General features: G+C 38.9%; 1 protein-coding gene across 1 annotated transcript; it reads right to left on the bottom strand.

The window, feature by feature from the left end:
- Positions 1-1,478: 1,478 nt before the first annotated feature.
- LOC127444778 (uncharacterized) lies at positions 1,479-25,933 on the bottom strand. The gene is made up of 65 exons (XM_051704327.1): positions 23,743-25,933; positions 23,168-23,271; positions 21,724-23,077; positions 20,988-21,585; positions 20,038-20,241; positions 19,001-19,188; positions 17,623-17,724; positions 17,398-17,519; positions 17,248-17,309; positions 16,962-17,062; positions 16,782-16,848; positions 16,526-16,680; positions 16,298-16,419; positions 16,148-16,209; positions 15,862-15,962; positions 15,682-15,748; positions 15,425-15,579; positions 15,197-15,318; positions 15,047-15,108; positions 14,761-14,861; positions 14,325-14,555; positions 14,097-14,218; positions 13,947-14,008; positions 13,661-13,761; positions 13,225-13,455; positions 12,997-13,118; positions 12,847-12,908; positions 12,561-12,661; positions 12,125-12,355; positions 11,897-12,018; positions 11,747-11,808; positions 11,461-11,561; positions 11,281-11,347; positions 11,024-11,178; positions 10,796-10,917; positions 10,646-10,707; positions 10,360-10,460; positions 9,924-10,154; positions 9,696-9,817; positions 9,546-9,607; positions 9,260-9,360; positions 8,824-9,054; positions 8,596-8,717; positions 8,446-8,507; positions 8,160-8,260; positions 7,980-8,046; positions 7,723-7,877; positions 7,495-7,616; positions 7,345-7,406; positions 7,059-7,159; positions 6,879-6,945; positions 6,623-6,777; positions 6,395-6,516; positions 6,245-6,306; positions 4,892-5,025; positions 4,763-4,814; positions 3,829-4,007; positions 3,616-3,737; positions 3,417-3,478; positions 3,145-3,288; positions 2,876-3,054; positions 2,662-2,783; positions 2,463-2,524; positions 2,107-2,344; positions 1,479-1,908 (listed from the first exon to the last, which is right to left on the bottom strand). The coding sequence occupies exons 1-65, from the start codon at positions 25,931-25,933 to the stop codon at positions 1,813-1,815; spliced, it is 11,430 nt and encodes a 3,809-aa protein (XP_051560287.1). The 3' UTR covers positions 1,479-1,812.

Consider the following 25,933-nt stretch of genomic DNA (forward strand, 5'->3'; position numbering starts at 1 on the left):
GGAGGTTACCCCATGTGACTCTACCCTCCCTAGCAACCGGGCTGGCAACTAGACTCAGCACGCCCTGGGATTCAATAACCTGGGACAGCAAACTAACGAACTCCAGGGGTGGTAGCCAGCGTCTGAGCTACCCAGGCCCCGGTACTTGCGTTCTTGAGGATTGTAATCAAACTTCGGCAGTGGATGATGACATAGAACGAGTCCATGAGAACATAAAAACACAAAAGAACACTCACTGGCTGTGTCTCGTTTGGAAGGCTGCATGCTAGGTAGTATACTGCGTCCTTTGAAGGCTACAGTATACCGAGTGTCCTCCTTTAAACAAGCCTAGTTTAAATGAGATGGCCTTCGTAAGACAAACGGAAACATAACTTAACATGGTTGCTATGACAGCACGCCACACTTTAACAAGCGGGAGCGCTTTGAGTGAGAAGGGAACAAAGTCCATTTAGAAGGGAATGTATGAGGTACATTTTAGGAGATTTATAATGATGTAAAGAGAAAAGAAAATAGATTTTACAGGTGTACTTTTAGTCTAATACTTTATTTTAATTATAGATTAATATAATTACACATATTATATACTCTGCACCCATCTACTGAGGTACTTCAACTGAGAATTAACATTCCTTGCATTTGAACATCATATTTACGGGCAAATTGGCGTCATTTTTTATAGACATTTCCTATGAAGCAAAGTATTGTGAGTTATGAGTGCCCACGAAGGATATACCTCATGCATCCTCCGAATCCCCGTGAAAGAAGGTCGCATTCGAAGGCTGCATTCGAAGTGTCCTACTCGCTTTTATGAAACGAGACAGCCTTGATGACGTATGCGGCCGAGAAATGCGACCTCTGGAGGACGCATCTTTCCAAACGAGACACAGCTATTGCGAAACAGCCGGGGTCTGTTGATCGCACTCGTTCCTGCGTGAAACCATGGTTACTGTAGTAAACCAAGACTATTTTTTTTTCTAAGGTAAGGTTAATGTTAGGTTTAGGGGTAGAGGTTAATGTAGTGTGTCTGTGGGACTCTAAATAAACACATTACAGTGATGCCCATACTGTATGTTAGTATTTAAATATGGGTGCAAGTAGTATCTGAAACTATTTGCACCAAGGTGCAATTAGTATCTACCATTATTTGCACGAGTGTTGGGGTGCAAATAATATTGACTGTCACTATTTGCACTGGGGTGTAAATAGCATATACCATTATATAAATTTCAAGTCATTTTAAATTGAAAAATTCCATAATTTTATTAAAATACTTTTTAAATTACATGATCTTAAAACTTCCATTATGTGTATGTATGTTGTTTTTGTTTTCTCTTAAGCATTTTCTAAGTTTTCATTTAATTAGGGATAAATACACACACACACACACACACACTATATATATATATATATATATATATATATATATATATATATATATATATATATATAGCTAGAATACAATAATATTTTTAGTTAGATTGTAGATAAAGAGCATAAAAATTGTGAATAAATAAGTTAGCATAAACACATTTTACATTTGTCCTATAAAATTAAAGATATGTCATATAAATTATTTATAAAGCAAGATCAAAATTTTTTTTAAATATAAAATATTGAATAATCAAATAAATAAAACCCTTCATTAGCAGATAATACAATTAATACATCTTTCATTACAGATTCTGTATGCCCAGCAATACAGGAATTTCTTTAATTAATATGTATTCATTTTATATATATATAGAAATGTTTTAAATTTTAGTATTTTTAAAACATCAATGCAAAATAGGTCACTGAATATCTCTATATTCTCTAGAAGAGGCTGTTTCGAGTTGTGTACTGTACATTATATGACTGTCTTCTGTGCCAACGTCTTCTAATTGCTGCACAGCAACCACAGAGCAAACACTAAAGACAGAAAAATATAGCACAAAAGTCAATATCCTGTGTGGGTTTTTATAGCCAGTAACCTGCACTTAAACATTGTAAACGACACTTAAAAATTAGATCTAAGTCTATTTTTAAAACCAATAGTATAACATATTGCTGCAATCCTTAATCACTTCATAACCGATACACATTTTACATTGTCATCATGATACTTACACAAAGTAGAATCCAGCAAGGGACAAGTATGATGACGATAGCACAAGGGACAATGATAGCCACAACCCATGCTGCACTAGTACCGTTGTTGGGGACTGTAGTGTTGGGCGTTACAGCAGGTGCGGGTGTGGTAACAACATTAACTTTGAGAAGTTCCTGGAGAAAGATGCTGGGTGTCTGAATGTCACTTTCTGAGAAAACATACTGTACATCGGCCTGAATCACAGTGGAGTTACCCCTAAGAGGAAATTAAAATGTACAATAAAAGACACAAGTAAATAACTGAAATTATCCTTTCATGCCTCACTGGATATTTCTGCTTCAAATAAAGTAAAAGGTACTGAGTCACGACTTACGTGAAATTGGCTCTTTTGAACACAAATGGAGTAGCTGAGGGGGAACTTAGGATCTGGTTCAACTGTAGAATTTAGCAAATAATATAGAGATTAATATATAAAATGATATATTAATGGCTAATGTGATTTAAATAAGGCAATTTCAAATTCAGGGCAAGCATTTGTAAATTATCTCTTCATTAAAGTGTCTCAAACTCACCAGTTTATTAATAGAGTTTTGAATTAATGTGTAGGTTTCATCTCTGAGTTCCAGTTTCTCAGTCATGGTGACATTACTGATTTCAAATCCAAATTTGATAGCATAGGAGTTATCAGAAATTCCTTAAAAAGCATATAAAACAAGAATTAGTTGTGTGGTTGTTTGTGAGTAGTACACATATATTAGGGAGCACAAAATGAAGAGTAAGACTCACTCTGAAAAGTGACATTCACAAAGCTCACAGGATCACTCAGGGTTCGTGTTGAGACAGATCGCTTAGTTCTGAGACGTGAGTCGAGTAGAGAGTTAGCCAACTCAAGAACTTTACTCTCACTTGGTATGGGACCCAGCGTGATGAACACGAGGCGAATGTAAATAATCGCCTTCCCAACCCTGAAAAAGATAGTAAATCAGAGACATTTAGAGACAGAACACGACAAGAATTTAACTTTTACAAAATTATACTCGAATCATAGATCTTACACAGTCGGTGGAGAAGTTACAGCAGGTGCCGGTGTGGTAACAACATTAACTTTGAGAAGTTCCTGGAGAAAGATGCTGGGTGTCTGGATGTCACTTTCTGAGAAAACATACTGTACATCGGCCTGAATCACAGTGGAGTTACCCCTAAGAGGAGATTAAAATGTACAATAAAAGACACAAGTAAATAACTGAAATAATCCTATCATGCCTCTTTTAAAATCACTGGATATTTCTGCTTCAAGTAAAGTAAAAGGTACTGAGTCACAACTTACGTGAAATTGGCTCTTTTGAACACAAACGGAGTAGCTGAGGGGGAACTTAAGATCTGGTTCAACTGTAGAATTTAGCAATAAATATAGAGATTAATATAGAATATTGAAAGATTGAGGCTAATGTGATTGAAATAAAACAATTTTAATTTCAGGTCAAGTTTTTGTAAATTATCACTTTATTGAAGTAGCTCAAACTCACCAATGTATTAATGGAGTTTTGAATTAATGTGTAGGTTTCATCTCTGAGTTCCAGTTTCTCAGTCATGGTGACATTACTGATTTCAAATCCAAATTTGAGAGCATAGGAGTTATCAGAAATTCCTTAAAAAGCATATACAACAAGAATTAGTTGTGTGCTTGTTTTGGGTGGTACACATGTAATAGGGAGCACAAAATGAAGAGTAAGACTCACTCTGAAAGGTGACATTCACAAAGCTCACAGGATCACTCAGGGTTCGTGTTGAGACAGATTGCTTAGTTCTGAGACGTGACTCGAGTAGAGAGTTAGCCAACTCAAGAACTTTACTCTCACTTGGTATGGGACCCAACGTGATGAACACAAGGCGAATGTAAATAATCGCCTTCCCAACCCTTCAAAACATAGTAAATCAGAGACATGTAGAGATAGAACATAACAAGTATTGACTTTTCACTGATTCTTGAGATAAGGGACAAAACATGTTTTACATACAAAAGTCATCTTTATGTTAAAAATCAAGAAATTCATAATAATAAAAATACTGGAAAGGTTAAAGTGAAGATTTAGAGTAATAAAAGGACTTAAATATTGCTCTGTTTCTCACCCACACCTATTATATTTCTTCTGAAGATATGGATTTAAACATTCCTTTATGTGATTTCCTTTATGTGATTTCTGGAGCTACAAAGGTCTGATCAACATTCACCTGTATTGTATGGACCTACAGAGCTGAGATATTTTTCTAAAAACCTTTGTTTGTGTTCTGCTGAAAGTCATACACATCTGGAATGGCATGAGGGTCAGTAAATGATGAGAGAATTTTCATTTTTGGGTGAACCATCCCTTAGACTTTACACTCTTGTTGGATGGATAAAATTAAAATAGCATGCTTTTTAGTGTGTCTGACAGAGTTGACAGTAAGATGTAAGTTATGAAGTGAATAAATGTCAATTTTCAGAGAAAAAAAAAAGCGTTTTTATAAAAACCTGTTCCCTTACATGGTTCGTTAACTGAGACCTTTGCCTACAAATATATCCATTTCAAATTAATTTAGTATTAAAAATAAAAACTCAAATTTTAAAAATGTTTTGTCCATCATCTCAAGAATCAGTGTTTTACAAAAATATACTTGAATCATAGGTCTTACAAAGTCGGTGGAGAAGTTGTGTTTGTCATTGGAGTTTTGGTTGTGGTTAGGCCTGGAATGCAAAGAAAAGATTTGTGAAGAAGAATCATGTTTTAAACATTTGGTGTTTGTGGAGTGAGACACTTAAACATGAAAAATTAAGTAATGTTTGATTGTACGTACCCGTCTGTAAACGAAGCTCATTTAGGAAGCTGACTGGCTGAATGAGATCTCCATCCTGGAATGTGTATTCCATAATGCCCTCAATCTCATTTAATGTGCTCCTACCGGAAAAACAAAGAAGATATCTAACTTCATTCCATATGTACAAAACAAGGCAAATGTATTTTTTTTATGTTCTATGGTTTTAATAAGCTTAAATACTGGGACATATGAAAAGAAAAAAGTTTGCATCTTACATGAATTTGGAGAACATGGGCTCCAAATCATGACTGCCAGGCTCATTTAAAATAGTGTTCAGCTGCGGGGAAAAAACAAACCATTAAACAAACAACATTTACAGAACTAATTTTTGGGCTATTTGTGAATGCTTACAGCGTTATTGATGATATCATGCATTTGCTTGTACATGTTGCTTCTTAGAGCTGGGTCCTCTGGCATGCTGATATTCCTCAAATTAAAGGTAAGGATGATGGCATAGGAGGTTTTTGACATTTCTGTTGGCAAACATATTCATTTTAATCCCTCTCAATTTGGCATTTATCACTGGTTTTACACTTTAAAATGTTTAAATGTTCTAATTCAAGATGAAAAAACATACTCTCATAGGTAAAATTCACCAGCTTCACTGATTCGTTGAGCTGTGACTCTCTGGAGTTCCGGAGAGTGCTGATGGCACTGAGGACCAGAGCTTCGCTGGGGACTGGAGATGAAGAGTTGAACAGCAGTTTGCTTGTCACCACTGCGGAACCAGATCTGCAAAAGACACCATTTTTTTTTGAATACAATTGAAGGGTTTTGGAGTGAAAATGGAACTGTCTGACTGTGATTCCTGAAGCGAAATAATTAACACTCACACTAGGTTTAAAGCTGTCACAGGGAAGCTGCTTGTTGTCATCGGAGACACAGTTGTAGTGGTTAAACCTGCAATACAATCCAAAGGGAAACAATACAACTGTCAAGATTTGGAGGAAGGTTTATGCACTTTCAAGACATTACAACATTCATATCACTGAAGATGATCTAATAGGACATACCCATCAGTAAATGAAGCTCATTTAGGAAGCTGACTGGTTTTATCACCTCTCCATCCTGGAAGGTATATTCCATAATGCCCTCTATTTGGTTTGATGTGCTCCTGCAGAAACAGAAGAAAACTGTTTCTAAAAAGCTAAAATTCAAACATGTAAAAGAGATTTATTTAGATATTTTGGCAAATGTATGTTTCTTTTTGGTTGTTTCAACGTCCAGAAATATGTTGATGAAGAAACTGCACATTTCAAATGAACTGGATTAAGTGACAGAAGACAGATTTTCTCTTACGTGAAGTTGGAGGACTTGGGTTCAAAAACTTGGCTGCCAGGCTCATTAAGAAGAGTGTTCAACTGCAGGGAAATATCAAAACATTTGTCACACTCTCGGCATGGTTTGTAATAAGCCCATGCTCTTATTGGGTCAGTTGTGAATGCTTACCACATTATTGGTAATATTCTGCACTCGCTGGTAGGTGTTGCTTCTGAGCTCAGGGTCCCCTTGCATGCTTATGTTGATCAGGTTAAATGTAAAGATGACCGCATAGGAGGTTTCAGAGATTTCTGTTTAAAAATATGTTACTTTTTGATTGCGCCAAAGCTTGACATTCATCACTGGTTGACATCTTCAAATTTCAACAGCATTTCAGATGAAAATTACGTAGCTTACTTTCATAGGTAACATTCACCAGCTTCACTGATTCGTTGAGCTGTGACTCTCTGGAGTTCCGGAGAGTGCTGATGGCACTGAGGACCAGAGCTTCGCTGGGGACTGGAGATGAAGAGTTGAACAGCAGTTTGCTTGTCACCACTGCGGAACCAGATCTGCAAAAGACACCATTTTTTTTTGAATACAATTGAAGGGTTTTGGAGTGAAAATGGAACTGTCTGACTGTGATTCCTGAAGCGAAATAATTAACACTCACACTAGGTTTAAAGCTGTCACAGGGAAGCTGCTTGTTGTCATCGGAGACACAGTTGTAGTGGTTAAACCTGCAATACAATCCAAAGGGAAACAATACAACTGTCAAGATTTGGAGGAAGGTTTATGCACTTTCAAGACATTACAACATTCATATCACTGAAGATGATCTAATAGGACATACCCATCAGTAAATGAAGCTCATTTAGGAAGCTGACTGGTTTTATCACCTCTCCATCCTGGAAGGTATATTCCATAATGCCCTCTATTTGGTTTGATGTGCTCCTGCAGAAACAGAAGAAAACTGTTTCTAAAAAGCTAAAATTCAAACATGTAAAAGAGATTTATTTAGATATTTTGGCAAATGTATGTTTCTTTTTGGTTGTTTCAACGTCCAGAAATATGTTGATGAAGAAACTGCACATTTCAAATGAACTGGATTAAGTGACAGAAGACAGATTTTCTCTTACGTGAAGTTGGAGGACTTGGGTTCAAAAACTTGGCTGCCAGGCTCATTAAGAAGAGTGTTCAACTGCAGAGAAATATCAAAACATTTGTCACACTCTCGGCATGGTTTGTAATAAGCCCATGCTCTTATTGGGTCAGTTGTGAATGCTTACCACATTATTGGTAATATTCTGCACTCGCTGGTAGGTGTTGCTTCTGAGCTCAGGGTCCCCTTGCATGCTTATGTTGATCAGGTTAAATGTAAAGATGACCGCATAGGAGGTTTCAGAGATTTCTGTTTAAAAATATGTTACTTTTTGATTGCGCCAAAGCTTGACATTCATCACTGGTTGACATCTTCAAATTTCAACAGCATTTCAGATGAAAATTACGTAGCTTACTTTCATAGGTAACATTCACCAGCTTCACTGATTCGTTGAGCTGTGACTCTCTGGAGTTCCGGAGAGTGCTGATGGCACTGAGGACCAGAGCTTCGCTGGGGACTGGAGATGAAGAGTTGAACAGCAGTTTGCTTGTCACCACTGCGGAACCAGATCTGCAAAAGACACCATTTTTTTTTTGAATACAATTGAAGGGTTTTGGAGTGAAAATGGAACTGTCTGACTGTGATTCCTGAAGCGAAATAATTAACACTCACACTAGGTTTAAAGCTGTCACAGGGAAGCTGCTTGTTGTCATCGGAGACACAGTTGTAGTGGTTAAACCTGCAATACAATCCAAAGGGAAACAATACAACTGTCAAGATTTGGAGGAAGGTTTATGCACTTTCAAGACATTACAACATTCATATCACTGAAGATGATCTAATAGGACATACCCATCAGTAAATGAAGCTCATTTAGGAAGCTGACTGGTTTTATCACCTCTCCATCCTGGAAGGTATATTCCATAATGCCCTCTATTTGGTTTGATGTGCTCCTGCAGAAACAGAAGAAAACTGTTTCTAAAAAGCTAAAATTCAAACATGTAAAAGAGATTTATTTAGATATTTTGGCAAATGTATGTTTCTTTTTGGTTGTTTCAACGTCCAGAAATATGTTGATGAAGAAACTGCACATTTCAAATGAACTGGATTAAGTGACAGAAGACAGATTTTCTCTTACGTGAAGTTGGAGGACTTGGGTTCAAAAACTTGGCTGCCAGGCTCATTAAGAAGAGTGTTCAACTGCAGAGAAATATCAAAACATTTGTCACACTCTCGGCATGGTTTGTAATAAGCCCATGCTCTTATTGGGTCAGTTGTGAATGCTTACCACATTATTGGTAATATTCTGCACTCGCTGGTAGGTGTTGCTTCTGAGCTCAGGGTCCCCTTGCATGCTTATGTTGATCAGGTTAAATGTAAAGATGACCGCATAGGAGGTTTCAGAGATTTCTGTTTAAAAATATGTTACTTTTTGATTGCGCCAAAGCTTGACATTCATCACTGGTTGACATCTTCAAATTTCAACAGCATTTCAGATGAAAATTACGTAGCTTACTTTCATAGGTAACATTCACCAGCTTCACTGATTCGTTGAGCTGTGACTCTCTGGAGTTCCGGAGAGTGCTGATGGCACTGAGGACCAGAGCTTCGCTGGGGACTGGAGATGAAGAGTTGAACAGCAGTTTGCTTGTCACCACTGCGGAACCAGATCTGCAAAAGACACCATTTTTTTTTGAATACAATTGAAGGGTTTTGGAGTGAAAATGGAACTGTCTGACTGTGATTCCTGAAGCGAAATAATTAACACTCACACTAGGTTTAAAGCTGTCACAGGGAAGCTGCTTGTTGTCATCGGAGACACAGTTGTAGTGGTTAAACCTGCAATACAATCCAAAGGGAAACAATACAACTGTCAAGATTTGGAGGAAGGTTTATGCACTTTCAAGACATTACAACATTCATATCACTGAAGATGATCTAATAGGACATACCCATCAGTAAATGAAGCTCATTTAGGAAGCTGACTGGTTTTATCACCTCTCCATCCTGGAAGGTATATTCCATAATGCCCTCTATTTGGTTTGATGTGCTCCTGCAGAAACAGAAGAAAACTGTTTCTAAAAAGCTAAAATTCAAACATGTAAAAGAGATTTATTTAGATATTTTGGCAAATGTAGGTTTCTTTTTGGTTGTTTCAACGTCCAGAAATATGTTGATGAAGAAACTGCACATTTCAAATGAACTGGATTAAGTGACAGAAGACAGATTTTCTCTTACGTGAAGTTGGAGGACTTGGGTTCAAAAACTTGGCTGCCAGGCTCATTAAGAAGAGTGTTCAACTGCAGGGAAATATCAAAACATTTGTCACACACTCGGCATGGTTTGTAATAAGCCCATGCTCTTATTGGGTCAGTTGTGAATGCTTACCACATTATTGGTAATATTCTGCACTCGCTGGTAGGTGTTGCTTCTGAGCTCAGGGTCCCCTTGCATGCTTATGTTGATCAGGTTAAATGTAAAGATGACCGCATAGGAGGTTTCAGAGATTTCTGTTTAAAAATATGTTACTTTTTGATTGCGCCAAAGCTTGACATTCATCACTGGTTGACATCTTCAAATTTCAACAGCATTTCAGATGAAAATTACGTAGCTTACTTTCATAGGTAACATTCACCAGCTTCACTGATTCGTTGAGCTGTGACTCTCTGGAGTTCCGGAGAGTGCTGATGGCACTGAGGACCAGAGCTTCGCTGGGGACTGGAGATGAAGAGTTGAACAGCAGTTTGCTTGTCACCACTGCGGAACCAGATCTGCAAAAGACACCATTTTTTTTTGAATACAATTGAAGGGTTTTGGAGTGAAAATGGAACTGTCTGACTGTGATTCCTGAAGCGAAATAATTAACACTCACACTAGGTTTAAAGCTGTCACAGGGAAGCTGCTTGTTGTCATCGGAGACACAGTTGTAGTGGTTAAACCTGCAATACAATCCAAAGGGAAACAATACAACTGTCAAGATTTGGAGGAAGGTTTATGCACTTTCAAGACATTACAACATTCATATCACTGAAGATGATCTAATAGGACATACCCATCAGTAAATGAAGCTCATTTAGGAAGCTGACTGGTTTTATCACCTCTCCATCCTGGAAGGTATATTCCATAATGCCCTCTATTTGGTTTGATGTGCTCCTGCAGAAACAGAAGAAAACTGTTTCTAAAAAGCTAAAATTCAAACATGTAAAAGAGATTTATTTAGATATTTTGGCAAATGTATGTTTCTTTTTGGTTGTTTCAACGTCCAGAAATATGTTGATGAAGAAACTGCACATTTCAAATGAACTGGATTAAGTGACAGAAGACAGATTTTCTCTTACGTGAAGTTGGAGGACTTGGGTTCAAAAACTTGGCTGCCAGGCTCATTAAGAAGAGTGTTCAACTGCAGGGAAATATCAAAACATTTGTCACGCTCTCGGCATGGTTTGTAATAAGCCCATGCTCTTATTGGGTCAGTTGTGAATGCTTACCACATTATTGGTAATATTCTGCACTCGCTGGTAGGTGTTGCTTCTGAGCTCAGGGTCCCCTTGCATGCTTATGTTGATCAGGTTAAATGTAAAGATGACCGCATAGGAGGTTTCAGAGATTTCTGTTTAAAAATATGTTACTTTTTGATTGCGCCAAAGCTTGACATTCATCACTGGTTGACATCTTCAAATTTCAACAGCATTTCAGATGAAAATTACGTAGCTTACTTTCATAGGTAACATTCACCAGCTTCACTGATTCGTTGAGCTGTGACTCTCTGGAGTTCCGGAGAGTGCTGATGGCACTGAGGACCAGAGCTTCGCTGGGGACTGGAGATGAAGAGTTGAACAGCAGTTTGCTTGTCACCACTGCGGAACCAGATCTGCAAAAGACACCATTTTTTTTTTGAATACAATTGAAGGGTTTTGGAGTGAAAATGGAACTGTCTGACTGTGATTCCTGAAGCGAAATAATTAACACTCACACTAGGTTTAAAGCTGTCACAGGGAAGCTGCTTGTTGTCATCGGAGACACAGTTGTAGTGGTTAAACCTGCAATACAATCCAAAGGGAAACAATACAACTGTCAAGATTTGGAGGAAGGTTTATGCACTTTCAAGACATTACAACATTCATATCACTGAAGATGATCTAATAGGACATACCCATCAGTAAATGAAGCTCATTTAGGAAGCTGACTGGTTTTATCACCTCTCCATCCTGGAAGGTATATTCCATAATGCCCTCTATTTGGTTTGATGTGCTCCTGCAGAAACAGAAGAAAACTGTTTCTAAAAAGCTAAAATTCAAACATGTAAAAGAGATTTATTTAGATATTTTGGCAAATGTATGTTTCTTTTTGGTTGTTTCAACGTCCAGAAATATGTTGATGAAGAAACTGCACATTTCAAATGAACTGGATTAAGTGACAGAAGACAGATTTTCTCTTACGTGAAGTTGGAGGACTTGGGTTCAAAAACTTGGCTGCCAGGCTCATTAAGAAGAGTGTTCAACTGCAGGGAAATATCAAAACATTTGTCACACTCTCGGCATGGTTTGTAATAAGCCCATGCTCTTATTGGGTCAGTTGTGAATGCTTACCACATTATTGGTAATATTCTGCACTCGCTGGTAGGTGTTGCTTCTGAGCTCAGGGTCCCCTTGCATGCTTATGTTGATCAGGTTAAATGTAAAGATGACCGCATAGGAGGTTTCAGAGATTTCTGTTTAAAAATATGTTACTTTTTGATTGCGCCAAAGCTTGACATTCATCACTGGTTGACATCTTCAAATTTCAACAGCATTTCAGATGAAAATTACGTAGCTTACTTTCATAGGTAACATTCACCAGCTTCACTGATTCGTTGAGCTGTGACTCTCTGGAGTTCCGGAGAGTGCTGATGGCACTGAGGACCAGAGCTTCGCTGGGGACTGGAGATGAAGAGTTGAACAGCAGTTTGCTTGTCACCACTGCGGAACCAGATCTGCAAAAGACACCATTTTTTTTTGAATACAATTGAAGGGTTTTGGAGTGAAAATGGAACTGTCTGACTGTGATTCCTGAAGCGAAATAATTAACACTCACACTAGGTTTAAAGCTGTCACAGGGAAGCTGCTTGTTGTCATCGGAGACACAGTTGTAGTGGTTAAACCTGCAATACAATCCAAAGGGAAACAATACAACTGTCAAGATTTGGAGGAAGGTTTATGCACTTTCAAGACATTACAACATTCATATCACTGAAGATGATCTAATAGGACATACCCATCAGTAAATGAAGCTCATTTAGGAAGCTGACTGGTTTTATCACCTCTCCATCCTGGAAGGTATATTCCATAATGCCCTCTATTTGGTTTGATGTGCTCCTGCAGAAACAGAAGAAAACTGTTTCTAAAAAGCTAAAATTCAAACATGTAAAAGAGATTTATTTAGATATTTTGGCAAATGTATGTTTCTTTTTGGTTGTTTCAACGTCCAGAAATATGTTGATGAAGAAACTGCACATTTCAAATGAACTGGATTAAGTGACAGAAGACAGATTTTCTCTTACGTGAAGTTGGAGGACTTGGGTTCAAAAACTTGGCTGCCAGGCTCATTAAGAAGAGTGTTCAACTGCAGGGAAATATCAAAACATTTGTCACACTCTCGGCATGGTTTGTAATAAGCCCATGCTCTTATTGGGTCAGTTGTGAATGCTTACCACATTATTGGTAATATTCTGCACTCGCTGGTAGGTGTTGCTTCTGAGCTCAGGGTCCCCTTGCATGCTTATGTTGATCAGGTTAAATGTAAAGATGACCGCATAGGAGGTTTCAGAGATTTCTGTTTAAAAATATGTTACTTTTTGATTGCGCCAAAGCTTGACATTCATCACTGGTTGACATCTTCAAATTTCAACAGCATTTCAGATGAAAATTACGTAGCTTACTTTCATAGGTAACATTCACCAGCTTCACTGATTCGTTGAGCTGTGACTCTCTGGAGTTCCGGAGAGTGCTGATGGCACTGAGGACCAGAGCTTCGCTGGGGACTGGAGATGAAGAGTTGAACAGCAGTTTGCTTGTCACCACTGCGGAACCAGATCTGCAAAAGACACCATTTTTTTTTGAATACAATTGAAGGGTTTTGGAGTGAAAATGGAACTGTCTGACTGTGATTCCTGAAGCGAAATAATTAACACTCACACTAGGTTTAAAGCTGTCACAGGGAAGCTGCTTGTTGTCATCGGAGACACAGTTGTAGTGGTTAAACCTGCAATACAATCCAAAGGGAAACAATACAACTGTCAAGATTTGGAGGAAGGTTTATGCACTTTCAAGACATTACAACATTCATATCACTGAAGATGATCTAATAGGACATACCCATCAGTAAATGAAGCTCATTTAGGAAGCTGACTGGTTTTATCACCTCTCCATCCTGGAAGGTATATTCCATAATGCCCTCTATTTGGTTTGATGTGCTCCTGCAGAAACAGAAGAAAACTGTTTCTAAAAAGCTAAAATTCAAACATGTAAAAGAGATTTATTTAGATATTTTGGCAAATGTATGTTTCTTTTTGGTTGTTTCAACGTCCAGAAATATGTTGATGAAGAAACTGCACATTTCAAATGAACTGGATTAAGTGACAGAAGACAGATTTTCTCTTACGTGAAGTTGGAGGACTTGGGTTCAAAAACTTGGCTGCCAGGCTCATTAAGAAGAGTGTTCAACTGCAGGGAAATATCAAAACATTTGTCACACTCTCGGCATGGTTTGTAATAAGCCCATGCTCTTATTGGGTCAGTTGTGAATGCTTACCACATTATTGGTAATATTCTGCACTCGCTGGTAGGTGTTGCTTCTGAGCTCAGGGTCCCCTTGCATGCTTATGTTGATCAGGTTAAATGTAAAGATGACCGCATAGGAGGTTTCAGAGATTTCTGTTTAAAAATATGTTACTTTTTGATTGCGCCAAAGCTTGACATTCATCACTGGTTGACATCTTCAAATTTCAACAGCATTTCAGATGAAAATTACGTAGCTTACTTTCATAGGTAACATTCACCAGCTTCACTGATTCGTTGAGCTGTGACTCTCTGGAGTTCCGGAGAGTGCTGATGGCACTGAGGACCAGAGCTTCGCTGGGGACTGGAGATGAAGAGTTGAACAGCAGTTTGCTTGTCACCACTGCGGAACCAGATCTGCAAAAGACACCATTTTTTTTTGAATACAATTGAAGGGTTTTGGAGTGAAAATGGAACTGTCTGACTGTGATTCCTGAAGCGAAATAATTAACACTCACACTAGGTTTAAAGCTGTCACAGGGAAGCTGCTTGTTGTCATCGGAGACACAGTTGTAGTGGTTAAACCTGCAATACAATCCAAAGGGAAACAATACAACTGTCAAGATTTGGAGGAAGGTTTATGCACTTTCAAGACATTACAACATTCATATCACTGAAGATGATCTAATAGGACATACCCATCAGTAAATGAAGCTCATTTAGGAAGCTGACTGGTTTTATCACCTCTCCATCCTGGAAGGTATATTCCATAATGCCCTCTATTTGGTTTGATGTGCTCCTGCAGAAACAGAAGAAAACTGTTTCTAAAAAGCTAAAATTCAAACATGTAAAAGAGATTTATTTAGATATTTTGGCAAATGTATGTTTCTTTTTGGTTGTTTCAACGTCCAGAAATATGTTGTTGAAGAAACTGCACATTTCAAATGAACTGGATTAAGTGACAAAAGACAGATTTTCTCTTACGTGAAGTTGGAGGACTTGGGTTCAAAAACTTGGCTGCCAGGCTCATTAAGAAGAGTGTTCAACTGCAGGGAAATATCAAAACATTTGTCACACTCTCGGCATGGTTTGTAATAAGCCCATGCTCTTATTGAGTCAGTTGTGAATGCTTACCACATTATTGGTAATATTCTGCACTCGCTGGTAGGTGTTGCTTCTGAGCTCAGGGTCCCCTTGCATGCTTATGTTGATCAGGTTAAATGTAAAGATGACCGCATAGGAGGTTTCAGAGATTTCTGTTTAAAAATATGTTACTTTTTGATTGCGCCAAAGCTTGACATTCATCACTGGTTGACATCTTCAAATTTCAACAGCATTTCAGATGAAAATTACGTAGCTTACTTTCATAGGTAACATTCACCAGCTTCACTGATTTGTTGAGCTGTGACTCTCTGGAGTTCCGGAGAGTGCTGATGGCACTGAGGACCAGAGCTTCGCTGGGGACTGGAGATGAAGAGTTGAACAGCAGTTTGCTTGTCACCACTGCGGAACCAGATCTGCAAAAGACACCATTTTTTTTTTGAATACAATTGAAGGGTTTTGGAGTGAAAATGGAACTGTCTGACTGTGATTCCTGAAGCGAAATAATTAACACTCACACTAGGTTTAAAGCTGTCACAGGGAAGCTGCTTGTTGTCATCGGAGACACAGTTGTAGTGGTTAAACCTGCAATACAATCCAAAGGGAAACAATACAACTGTCAAGATTTGGAGGAAGGTTTATGCACTTTCAAGACATTACAACATTCATATCACTGAAGATGATCTAATAGGACATACCCATCAGTAAATGAAGCTCATTTAGGAAGCTGACTGGTTTTATCACCTCTCCATCCTGGAAGGTATATTCCATAATGCCCTCTATTTGGTTTGATGTGCTCCTGCAGAAACAGAAGAAAACTGTTTCTAAAAAGCTAAAATTCAAACATGTAAAAGAGATTTATTTAGATATTTTGGCAAATGTATGTTTCTTTTTGGTTGTTTCAACGTCCAGAAATATGTTGATGAAGAAACTGCACATTTCAAATGAACTGGATTAAGTGACAGAAGACAGATTTTCTCTTACGTGAAGTTGGAGGACTTGGGTTCAAAAACTTGGCTGCCAGGCTCATTAAGAAGAGTGTTCAACTGCAGGGAAATATCAAAACATTTGTCACACTCTCGGCATGGTTTGTAATAAGCCCATGCTCTTATTGGGTCAGTTGTGAATGCTTACCACATTATTGGTAATATTCTGCACTCGCTGGTAGGTGTTGCTTCTGAGCTCAGGGTCCCCTTGCATGCTTATGTTGATCAGGTTAAATGTAAAGATGACCGCATAGGAGGTTTCAGAGATTTCTGTTTAAAAATATGTTACTTTTTGATTGCGCCAAAGCTTGACATTCATCACTGGTTGACATCTTCAAATTTCAACAGCATTTCAGATGAAAATTACGTAGCTTACTTTCATAGGTAACATTCACCAGCTTCACTGATTCGTTGAGCTGTGACTCTCTGGAGTTCCGGAGAGTGCTGATGGCACTGAGGACCAGAGCTTCGCTGGGGACTGGAGATGAAGAGTTGAACAGCAGTTTGCTTGTCACCACTGCGGAACCAGATCTGCAAAAGACACCATTTTTTTTTGAATACAATTGAAGGGTTTTGGAGTGAAAATGGAACTGTCTGACTGTGATTCCTGAAGCGAAATAATTAACACTCACACTAGGTTTAAAGCTGTCACAGGGAAGCTGCTTGTTGTCATCGGAGACACAGTTGTAGTGGTTAAACCTGCAATACAATCCAAAGGGAAACAATACAACTGTCAAGATTTGGAGGAAGGTTTATGCACTTTCAAGACATTACAACATTCATATCACTGAAGATGATGTAATAGGACATACCCATCAGTAAATGAAGCTCATTTAGGAAGCTGACTGGTTTTATCACCTCTCCATCCTGGAAGGTATATTCCATAATGCCCTCTATTTGGTTTGATGTGCTCCTGCAGAAACAAAAGAAAACTGTTTCTAAAAAGCTAAAATTCAAACATGTAAAAGAGATTTATTTAGATATTTTGGCAAATGTATGTTTCTTTTTGGTTGTTTCAACGTCCAGAAATATGTTGATGAAGAAACTGCACATTTCAAATGAACTGGATTAAGTGACAGAAGACAGATTTTCTCTTACGTGAAGTTGGAGGACTTGGGTTCAAAAACTTGGCTGCCAGGCTCATTAAGAAGAGTGTTCAACTGTAGGGAAATATCAAAACTTTTGTCACACTCTCGGCATGGTTTGTAATAAGCCCATGCTCTTACTGGGTCAGTTGTGAATGCTTACCACATTATTGATAATATTCTGCAGTCGCTGGTAGGTGTTGCTTCTGAGCTCAGGGTCCCCTTGCATGCTTATGTTGATCAGGTTAAATTTAAAGATGACCGCATAGGAGGTTTCAGAGATTTCTGTTTAAAAAGATATGTTAATTTTTGATCATGCAATATCTTGAAATTCTTTTTTAACATCTTCATAGTTCAAACTGTTTAGTTAAAAAATTATTAAACTTACTTTCATAGGTGACATTCACCAGCTTCACTGATTCGTTGAGCTGTGACTCTCTTGAGTTCTGGAGAATGCTAATAGCACTGAGAACCAGAGCTTCGCTGGGGACTGGAGACATGGAGGTGAACAGCAGTTTGCTTGTCACTACTGCAGAACCAGTTGTGTTTGTTGAAGATGAACTTGTTTTTGTTATGGTTGTCATTTTTGGTGGGGTGGTTGAAATTCTTTGAGTAGTTGCCTCTCCATTTTTCATTGCTGTTGCTGTTGAAGTCATATCTGAAAGTGTTACTTTTGCTATCGAATTCGATGTAGATTTTGATGCACTTGTAGTGATATGAACTTCAGCTCTGGCTGTGAAGTCCACAGTTGCTGCTGGAGCTGTATTTACATGAGTTGTTGTAGTTGTACTTGTAGCCTTTGTTGTTCGAGCTTCTGATAAAGTTGCTTGCTCTATTGGCAACAGAGTTGTAAAAGTGGGATTTTCTATTTTGTTTGTTAAGTGTAGAGTTGTACTGCTTATAGGTACATTTGTGGTTGTTGGAGGTATAATAGTTTTTGTTGGTATTTCATTATTTTTAACTGAGGTTGAAGGAATAGTAGTGGTTTTTGGAGATACAGTTGTAATTCCAGATGACGTAGGAACATGTGGGTTTACAGATTTACTTGGAGCCATATTTGAGGTTGAAGCTGGGCTTATGGTGGGATGTGTAGACACAGTTGTTGCAGATGTACTTATGGTTACAGGTGATTTAGATGTTTTTCTCATAGTTGTCATGGTTGGAGCTTCAGTTGTGGTTGTTTGAAGTGAAGTTGTAGATACTAAGGACATTGCTGTATTTGTTGATGTCACAGCTGTGGTTTTGAAAACTTCATTTGTGAATGGAGTTGTCATTGGAGAGGGTCTCTTTTTTGTTGTTGAAAATGGTGTAGTTGCTGGAACAGTATTTGTTGGAGGTGCAGCATTAGTTATTGTGGACATAGTATATGTGTTTGTGGGGGTCACAGTAGTTGTATAAGATGGATCTGTTGAATGTGCAGTTGAAGTTTGTAAGGATATAGACATGGTTGTGAGGGCCAGAGTAGTTTCAGAAGTTAGTTGTGCTGCAGTTGGAGCAGTTGTTGTTGTTGGAGGTGTTGGGGGGGTTGCTGAAGACATAGACGTTGTTGAAGGGGTTACAACTGTGGTTGTAGAGGCTTCAGTTTTTGGAAGTTCAGTTGTAGATGCTGAGGATATAAGCAGGGTTTTAGGGGTCATAATTGTGGATGTAGAATCTTCAGTGTTTGTTGTTGAATACGTTGTTGTTGCTGAAGCAGTAGTTGTTAGAGATACAGTTGCAGTGTTTGAGGGTGTAGGAATGGTTGATTGAGGCTCAGTTAGTTGTACAGGAGTTGTTGAAGCTATAGTGGTTGCTGTGGATGCTGAAGTTGTGGTTGGTAAAGTAGTTGTTGGAAGTACAGCTGTACTTGCAGAGGATGTAGGCATGGTAGTGGGAGTCACTGTTGTGATTGTAGAAGCTTCGTAGGTTGTTGTTGTTGGGGGTATTGGTATGGATAGAGAAGTAGTTGTGGTTGCTGGAGGTTCAGTTGTAGTTGCTGAAGATGTATGCATAATTGTTGGGGTCATAGTTTTGGTTGTTGAAGATGGTGTTGTTGGAGGTGCATTTGTAGTTTTTGAGAACATAGACATGATTGTGGGGGACATGGTTGTTGCTGTATACATCTCAGTGGTTGCTGTTGATGGTGTTGTGGTTGGAGAAGTAGTTAGGTTAGTTGAAAGTGTAGTTGACATTACTGAAGATGTAGGCATTATTGTTGTGGTCACAGCTGTAGTTGTTGAAGGTGCAGTTGAAGTTGTCAAAGATGTTGGCATTGTAATAGGATTCAAAGTTGTGGTTGTAAAAACTTCAGTGGTAGTTGTTGAAAATGGTGTTGCTCTTAAAGCAGAAGATGTTGTTGGAGGTACAGCTGTAGTTGCCGAGGATGTGGGCGTCGTTGTTGGGGTTAGATTGGTTGGTGAGACTTCAGTCATTGATGTAGATGGTGTAATTATTGTTGAATAAATAGTTGTTTTTGGAGATGTAGTCATTGTTGCTGAGGACGTAGGCTTGGTTGTTGGTGTCATAGTTGTCATTGTAGAAACTTTAGTGGTTGTTGTTGATGGTGGAATTGAGGTTGAATAAGTAGCTGTGGTTGTTGGAAGTGCAGGTGTATTTGCTGAAGATATAGGTATTGTTGGGGGATTTATATTTGTGATTGCAGAAATTTCAGTGGCAGTTGTTATATATGGTGTTGTTGGTGGAGCAGTAGTTGTTGGAGGTGCAGTTATAGTTGTGGAGGATGTAGACATAGATGTGGTAGTGACAGTTGAGGTGGTAGAAAATTCATTGGTCGTTTTTGATGGTGTTGTGGTTTGAAAAATACTTGTCATTGCTGGAGGTGCAGTTGTACTTGCTGAGGATGTAGGCATTGCTGTGGTTGTCATAGTTGAGGCTGTAGAAACTTTTTTGGTTGTTGATGAAGGAGTTGTGGCTGGAGAAGTAGTTGTAGTAGTTGGAAGTGCAGTTGTAGTTGTAGAGATTGTAGGCATGGTTGTTGGGGTCACAGTTGTGGTTGTTGAAGTTGCAGCTGTAGTTGTAAAAGATGTTGTCATTATTGTAGGATTCAAAGTTGTGGTTATTGAAACTTCAGTGGTAGAAGATGTTGATGGAGGTGCAGTTGTAAATGAAAATGATGAAGGCATGGTTGTTGGGGTTATAATTTTTGTAAAAACTTCAGTGGTTGTTGATAATGGTGTTTTTGTTGATGCTGAGGATGTAGGCATGGTTTTTGAGGGCTTTGTTGTGGTTATTGTAGATGGTATCATTGTTGAAGGTGCAGTTGTAGTTGCTAAGGATGTAAGCATGGTTTTTGGGGTTATAGTTGTTTTAGAAACTTGAGTGGTTGTTGTTGATGATGATGTTATAGATGCTGAGGATGCAGTTGTAGTTGCTAAGAATATTGGCATACGTGTGGTTGTAATAGTTGAGGTTGTGGAAACTTCATGGGTTGTTGTTGATGGTGTTGTTGTTGATGCTGAGGATATACTCATGGTTGTTGGGGTCATAGTTGTTGGTGTTGTAGATGGTGTTGTTGTTGAAGGTGTGGTTTTAGTTGCTGAGGATGTAGGCATGGTTGTTGGGGTGATAGTTGTGGTTGTTGAAGATGGTGTTTTTGTTGAAGGAGCAGTTGTAATTGCTGAGGATGTAGGCATGGGTATTGGGGTTGCACTTGTTGTAGAAACTTCAGTGGTTCTTTTTGATGGTGGTGTTGTAAATGTTGAGGATTTAGGCATTGTTGTGGGGGTCATAGATGTGATTGTAGAAACTTCAGACATTGTTGTAGATGGTGTTGTTTTTGCTGAAGCAGAAGTTGTCGTTGGAGGTGCAGTCGTAGTTGCTGAGGATGTATGCGTGGTGGTCAGCGTCATAGTTTTCATTGTAGAATGTTCAGTCATTGTTGTTGATGGTGGAGTTTTGGTTGGAGAAGTATTTGTGGTTGTTGGTCGTGCAGTTGCTGAAGATGTCGGTTTTGTTGTAGGGGTCATATTTAAGGTTTTAGAAACTTCTGGGATAGTTGTTGATGGTGGAGTTGTTGTTGGAGAATTAGCTGTGGTTGTTGAAAAAGCAGCTGCAGTAGTTGAGGATATAGTCATGGTTGTTGGGCTTACAGTTGTGGTTGTTGAAGATGTAGGCATTGTTGTAGGATTCATAGTTGCTGTTGTTGAAATTTCAGTTGTAGATGTTGAATATTGTGGTGTTGTTGTAGCAGTAGATGTTGTTGGAGATGTTGTTGTAATTGCTGAGGATGAAGGCATGATTATTGGGGTTATAGTTGTTTTATAAAGTTCAGTGGTTGTTGTTGATTGTGGTGTTATAGATGTAGGAATGGTTGTTGAGGTCATTGCTGTGGTTGTTGACAATAGTGTTGTTGGTGTTGGAGGTCCAGTTGTAGTTTCTAAGGATGTAGGCATGGCTGTTGGGGTTAATGTTGTTGTAGAAACTATAATGGCTGCTGATGATGGTGGAGTTGTAAATGCTGAGGTTGTAGATATTGTTTTGGGGGTCATATTTGTGGTTGTAGAAATTTCAGTCATTATTGCAGATGTTGTTGTTTTTGAATCAGTAGTTGTTGTGGTTGTTGTCGATGCAGTCATAGTTGCTGAGGATGTAGGCTTTGGTTTTGGGGTTATAGATGTAAAAAATTGAGTGGTTATTGTTGATGGTGGTGTTGTAGATGCTGAGGATTTAGGCATGGTTGTTGGGGTGGTTGTTTTAGTTGTTGAAGATGGTGATGTTGTTGAAGGTGCAGTTGTATTTGCTGAGGATGTAGGCATGGTTATTAGGGTTGAACTTGTTGTAGAAACTTCAGTGGTTGTTGTTGATGATGGTGTTGTAGATATTGAGTATGTCTGCATTGTTGTGGGGGTTATAGATGTGATTGCAGATACTTCAGTCATTGTTGTAGATGGTGTTGTTGAAGCAGAAATTGTTGGAGGTTCAGTCGTAGTTGCTGGGGATGTAGGTGTGGGTGTTAGTGTCATAGCTTTCATTGTAGAATATTCAGTCATTTTTGTTGATGGTGTAGCTGTGGTTGGATAAGTAGTTGAGGTTTTTGGAAGTGCAGTTGTAGTTGTTGAGGGTGTAGGCATGGTTGTTGGGGTCACAGCTGTGGTTGTTGATGGTGAAATTGTAGTTGTTGATGATGTAGGCATTGTTGTAGGATTCATATTTGTGGATGTAGAAATTTCAGTTGTTTTTGTTGTTGAATATTGTGGTGTTGTTGTTGTGGCAGAAGATGTTGTTGTAGCTATAGTTGTAGTACCTGAGGATGTAGGCATGATTGTTTGTGTTATAGTTGTTGTTGAAACTTCAGTGGTTGTTGTTGATGGTGGTGTTGTAGATGTTGAAGATGTACGAATTGTTGTTGGGATAATTATTGTGGTTTTTGATGATGGTGTTGTTGTTGATGGAGGTCCAGTTGTATTTTCTGATGATGTAGGCATGGCTGGTGGGCTTAGAGTTGTTGTAGAATCTTTAAAGGCTGTTGTTGATGGTGGTGTTATAAATGTTGAGGATGTAGGCATGATTGTTGGGTTTGTAGTTGTTGAAACTTGAGTGATCATTGTTGATGGTGGTGTTGTAGATGTTGAGGATGTAGGCATGGTTGTTGGGGTTATAGGAGTGGTTGTTGAAGATGGTGTTGCTGTTGAAGGTGCAGTTTCTGAGGATGTAGGCATGGTTGTTGGGGTTATCGTTGTTGTAGAACCTTGAGTGGTTGTTGTTGATGGTGGTGTTGTAGATGCTGTGGTTGTAGACATTGTTGTGGGGTTCATAGTGGTTGTAAAAATTTCAGTAGTAGTTGTTGAGTATTGTGGTGTTGTTGTAGCAGTAGATGTTGATGGAAGTGCAGTTGTAGTTGCTGAGTATGTAGGCATGATCGTTGGGTTTGTAGTTTTTGTTGAAACTCGAGAGGTTGTTGTTGGTGGTGTTATAGATGGTGAGGATGTAGGCATGGTTGTTGGAGTTATAGTTGTTGTAGAATCTTGAGTGGTTGTTGTTGATGGCAGGGTTGTAGATGTTGAGGATGTAGGCATTGTTGTGGGGGTCATAGTTGTGGATGAAGGAACTTCAGTCATTGTTGTATATGGTGGTGTTGTTGAAGGTGCAGTTGCTGATGATGTAGGCATGGTTGTTGGGGTTATAGTTGTTGTAGAATCTTGAGTTGTTGTTTTTGATGGCAGGGTTATAGATGTTGAAGATGTAGGCATTGATGTGGTTGAAGGAACTTCAGTTTTTGTTGTAGATGGTGTTGTTGTTGAATCAGTAGTTGATGGAGATGCAGACATAGTTTCTGAGGATGCAGGTGTGTGTGTCTGTGTCATATTTGTTGTTCTATCATCATCAGTCTTTGTTGTTGATGGTGGAGTTGTGGTTGGAGAAGGACCTTGGGAGGGTGTAGGCATGGTTTTTGGGGTCACAGTTGTGGTTGTTGAAGGTGCAACTGTAGTTGCTGAAGATGTTGGCATTGTTGTAAGATTCATTGTTGTGGTTGTAGAAATTTCAGTTGTAGATGTTTCATTTTGGGGTGTTGTTGTTGTAGCAGTGGATGTCGTTGGAGGTGTAGTTGTTGTTGATGATGATTTAGGCATTAATTTTGAGGTTATAATTGTTGTAGAAACTTGAGTGGATGTTGTTGTTGGCGGGGTTGTTTGGGTTATAGTTTTTGTAGAATCTTGAGTGGTTGTTGTTGATGGTGGGGTTGTAGAGGTTGAGGATGTAGGCATTGTTGTGGGGGTCATAGATGTGATTGTAGAAACTTCAGTGGTTGTTGATGATGGTTGTGTTGTAGATGTTGAAGATGTAAGAATTGTTATTGGGATAATTGTTGTGGTTGTTGACAATGGTGTTGTTGATATTGGAGGTCCAGTTGTGCTTTCTGATGATGTAGGCATGGCTGTTGGGGTTAGAGTTGTTGTAGATACTTTAATGGCTGTTGTTGATGGTGGTGTTGTAGATGCTGAGGTTGTAGACATTGTTGTGGGGGTCGTAGTTGTGGTTGTAGAAACCTCAGTCGTTGTTGCAGATGGTGTTGTTGTTGAATCAGTTGTTGTTGTTGGAGATGCAGTCATAGTTGCGGAGAATTTAGGTGTGGATGTTATGATTACACTTGTTGTTGAAACTTGAGTGGTTGTTGTTGATGGTGGTGTTGTAGATGTTGATAATGTGAGCATTGTTGTGGGGGTCATAGTTGTGGTTGTGGAAACTTCTGTGGTAGATGTTGATCGTGGAGTTGTGGTTGGAGAAGTAGTTGTGGTTGTTGGAAATGCAGTCGTAGTTGTTGAGGGTGTAGGAATTGTTGCTGAGGACACCGTTGTGGTTGTTGAAGGTGCAGCTGTAGTTGCTGAAGACGTAGGCATTTTTCTTGGATCCATAGTTGTGGTTGTAGAAATTTCAGTTGTAGTTGTAAAATTTTGTGATGTTGTTGTAGCAGTGGATGTTGTTGTAGGTATAGTTGTTGTGGCTGATGATGTAGGCATGGTTGTTGGGGTTATAGTTGTGGTTGTTGAAGATGGTATTGTTTTTGAAGGTGCAGTTGCTGAATATGTAGGCAAGGTTGTTGGGGTTATTGTTGTTGTAGAAACTTGAGTGGTTGTTGCTGATTGTGTTGTTGTTGTTGGAGATGCAGTTGTAGTTTCTGAGGATGTAGCCATGGGTGTCGGTGTCATAGTTGTCATTGTATAAACATCAGTCTTTGTTGTTGATGGTGTAGTTGTGGTTGGAGAAGTATTTGTGGTTTTTGGAGGTGCAGTTGCTGAAGATGTCAGCCTTGTTGTAGGGGTCATATTTAAAGTTGTAGAAACTTCAGTGACAGTTGATGATGGTGGAGTTGTGGATGGATAATTAGTTGAGGTTGTTGGAATTGCAATTGTAGTTGTTGAGGGTGTAGTCATGGTTGTTGGGGTCACAGTTGTGGTTGTTGAAGGTGCAACTGTAGTTGCTGAAGATGTAGGCATTGTTGTAGGATTCATATTTGTGGTTGTAGAAATGTCAGATGCAGTTGTTGAATATTGTGGTGTTGTTGCAGCAGAAAATGTTGTTGGATTTGTAGACGTAGTAGATAAGGATGTAGGCATGATTGTTGGGGTTAGAGTTGTTGTGGAAGCTTGAGTGGTCATTGTTGATGGTTGTGTTGTAGATATTGAAGATGTAGGAATGGTTGTTGGGGTCACTGATGAGGTTGATGACGATGGTGTTGTTGTTGAAGCTGCACTTGCTGAAGATGCAGGCATGTTTATTGGGATTAGAGATGTTGTAGAAGCCTGAGTGGTTGTTGTTGAATGCGGGGTTGTAGATGTTGAGAACGTAGGCATTGTTGTGGGGGTCATAGTTGTGGTTGTAGAAACATCAGTGGTTGTTGTAGATGGTGTTGTTGTTGTTGTTGGAGATGCAGTTGTAGTTTCTGAGGATGTAGCCATGGGTGTCGGTGTCATAGTTGTCATTGTATAAACATCATTCTTTGTTGTTGATGGTGTAGTTGTGGTTGGAGAAGTATTTGTGGTTTTTGGAGGTGCAGTTGCTGAAGATGTCAGCGTTGTTGTAGGGGTCATATTTAAAGTTGTAGAAACTTCAGTGACAGTTGATGATGGTGGAGTTGTGGATGGATAAGTAGTTGAGGTTGTTGGAATTGCAATTGTAGTTGTTGAGGGTGTAGTCATGGTTGTTGGGGTCACAGTTGTGGTTGTTGAAGGTGCAACTGTAGTTGATGAAGATATAGGCAT

This window comes from Myxocyprinus asiaticus, chromosome 8 (assembly GCF_019703515.2).
Source record: "Myxocyprinus asiaticus isolate MX2 ecotype Aquarium Trade chromosome 8, UBuf_Myxa_2, whole genome shotgun sequence".
Taxonomy (NCBI): Eukaryota; Metazoa; Chordata; class Actinopteri; order Cypriniformes; family Catostomidae; genus Myxocyprinus; species Myxocyprinus asiaticus.

Excerpts from the sequence above, each read along its gene's own strand:
- LOC127444778 (XM_051704327.1), bottom strand. The coding sequence starts at position 25,933 with ATGCCTATATCTTCATCAACTACAGTTGCACCTTCAACAACCACAACT. Across the intron at positions 17,310-17,397 it reads AGAATATTATCAATAATGTG|TTGAACACTCTTCTTAATGA; the intron begins GTAAGCATTCAC and ends ATTTCCCTACAG. Across the intron at positions 4,008-4,762 it reads ACAACTTCTCCACCGACTTT|GGTTGGGAAGGCGATTATTT; the intron begins GTAAGACCTATG and ends TATGTTTTGAAG.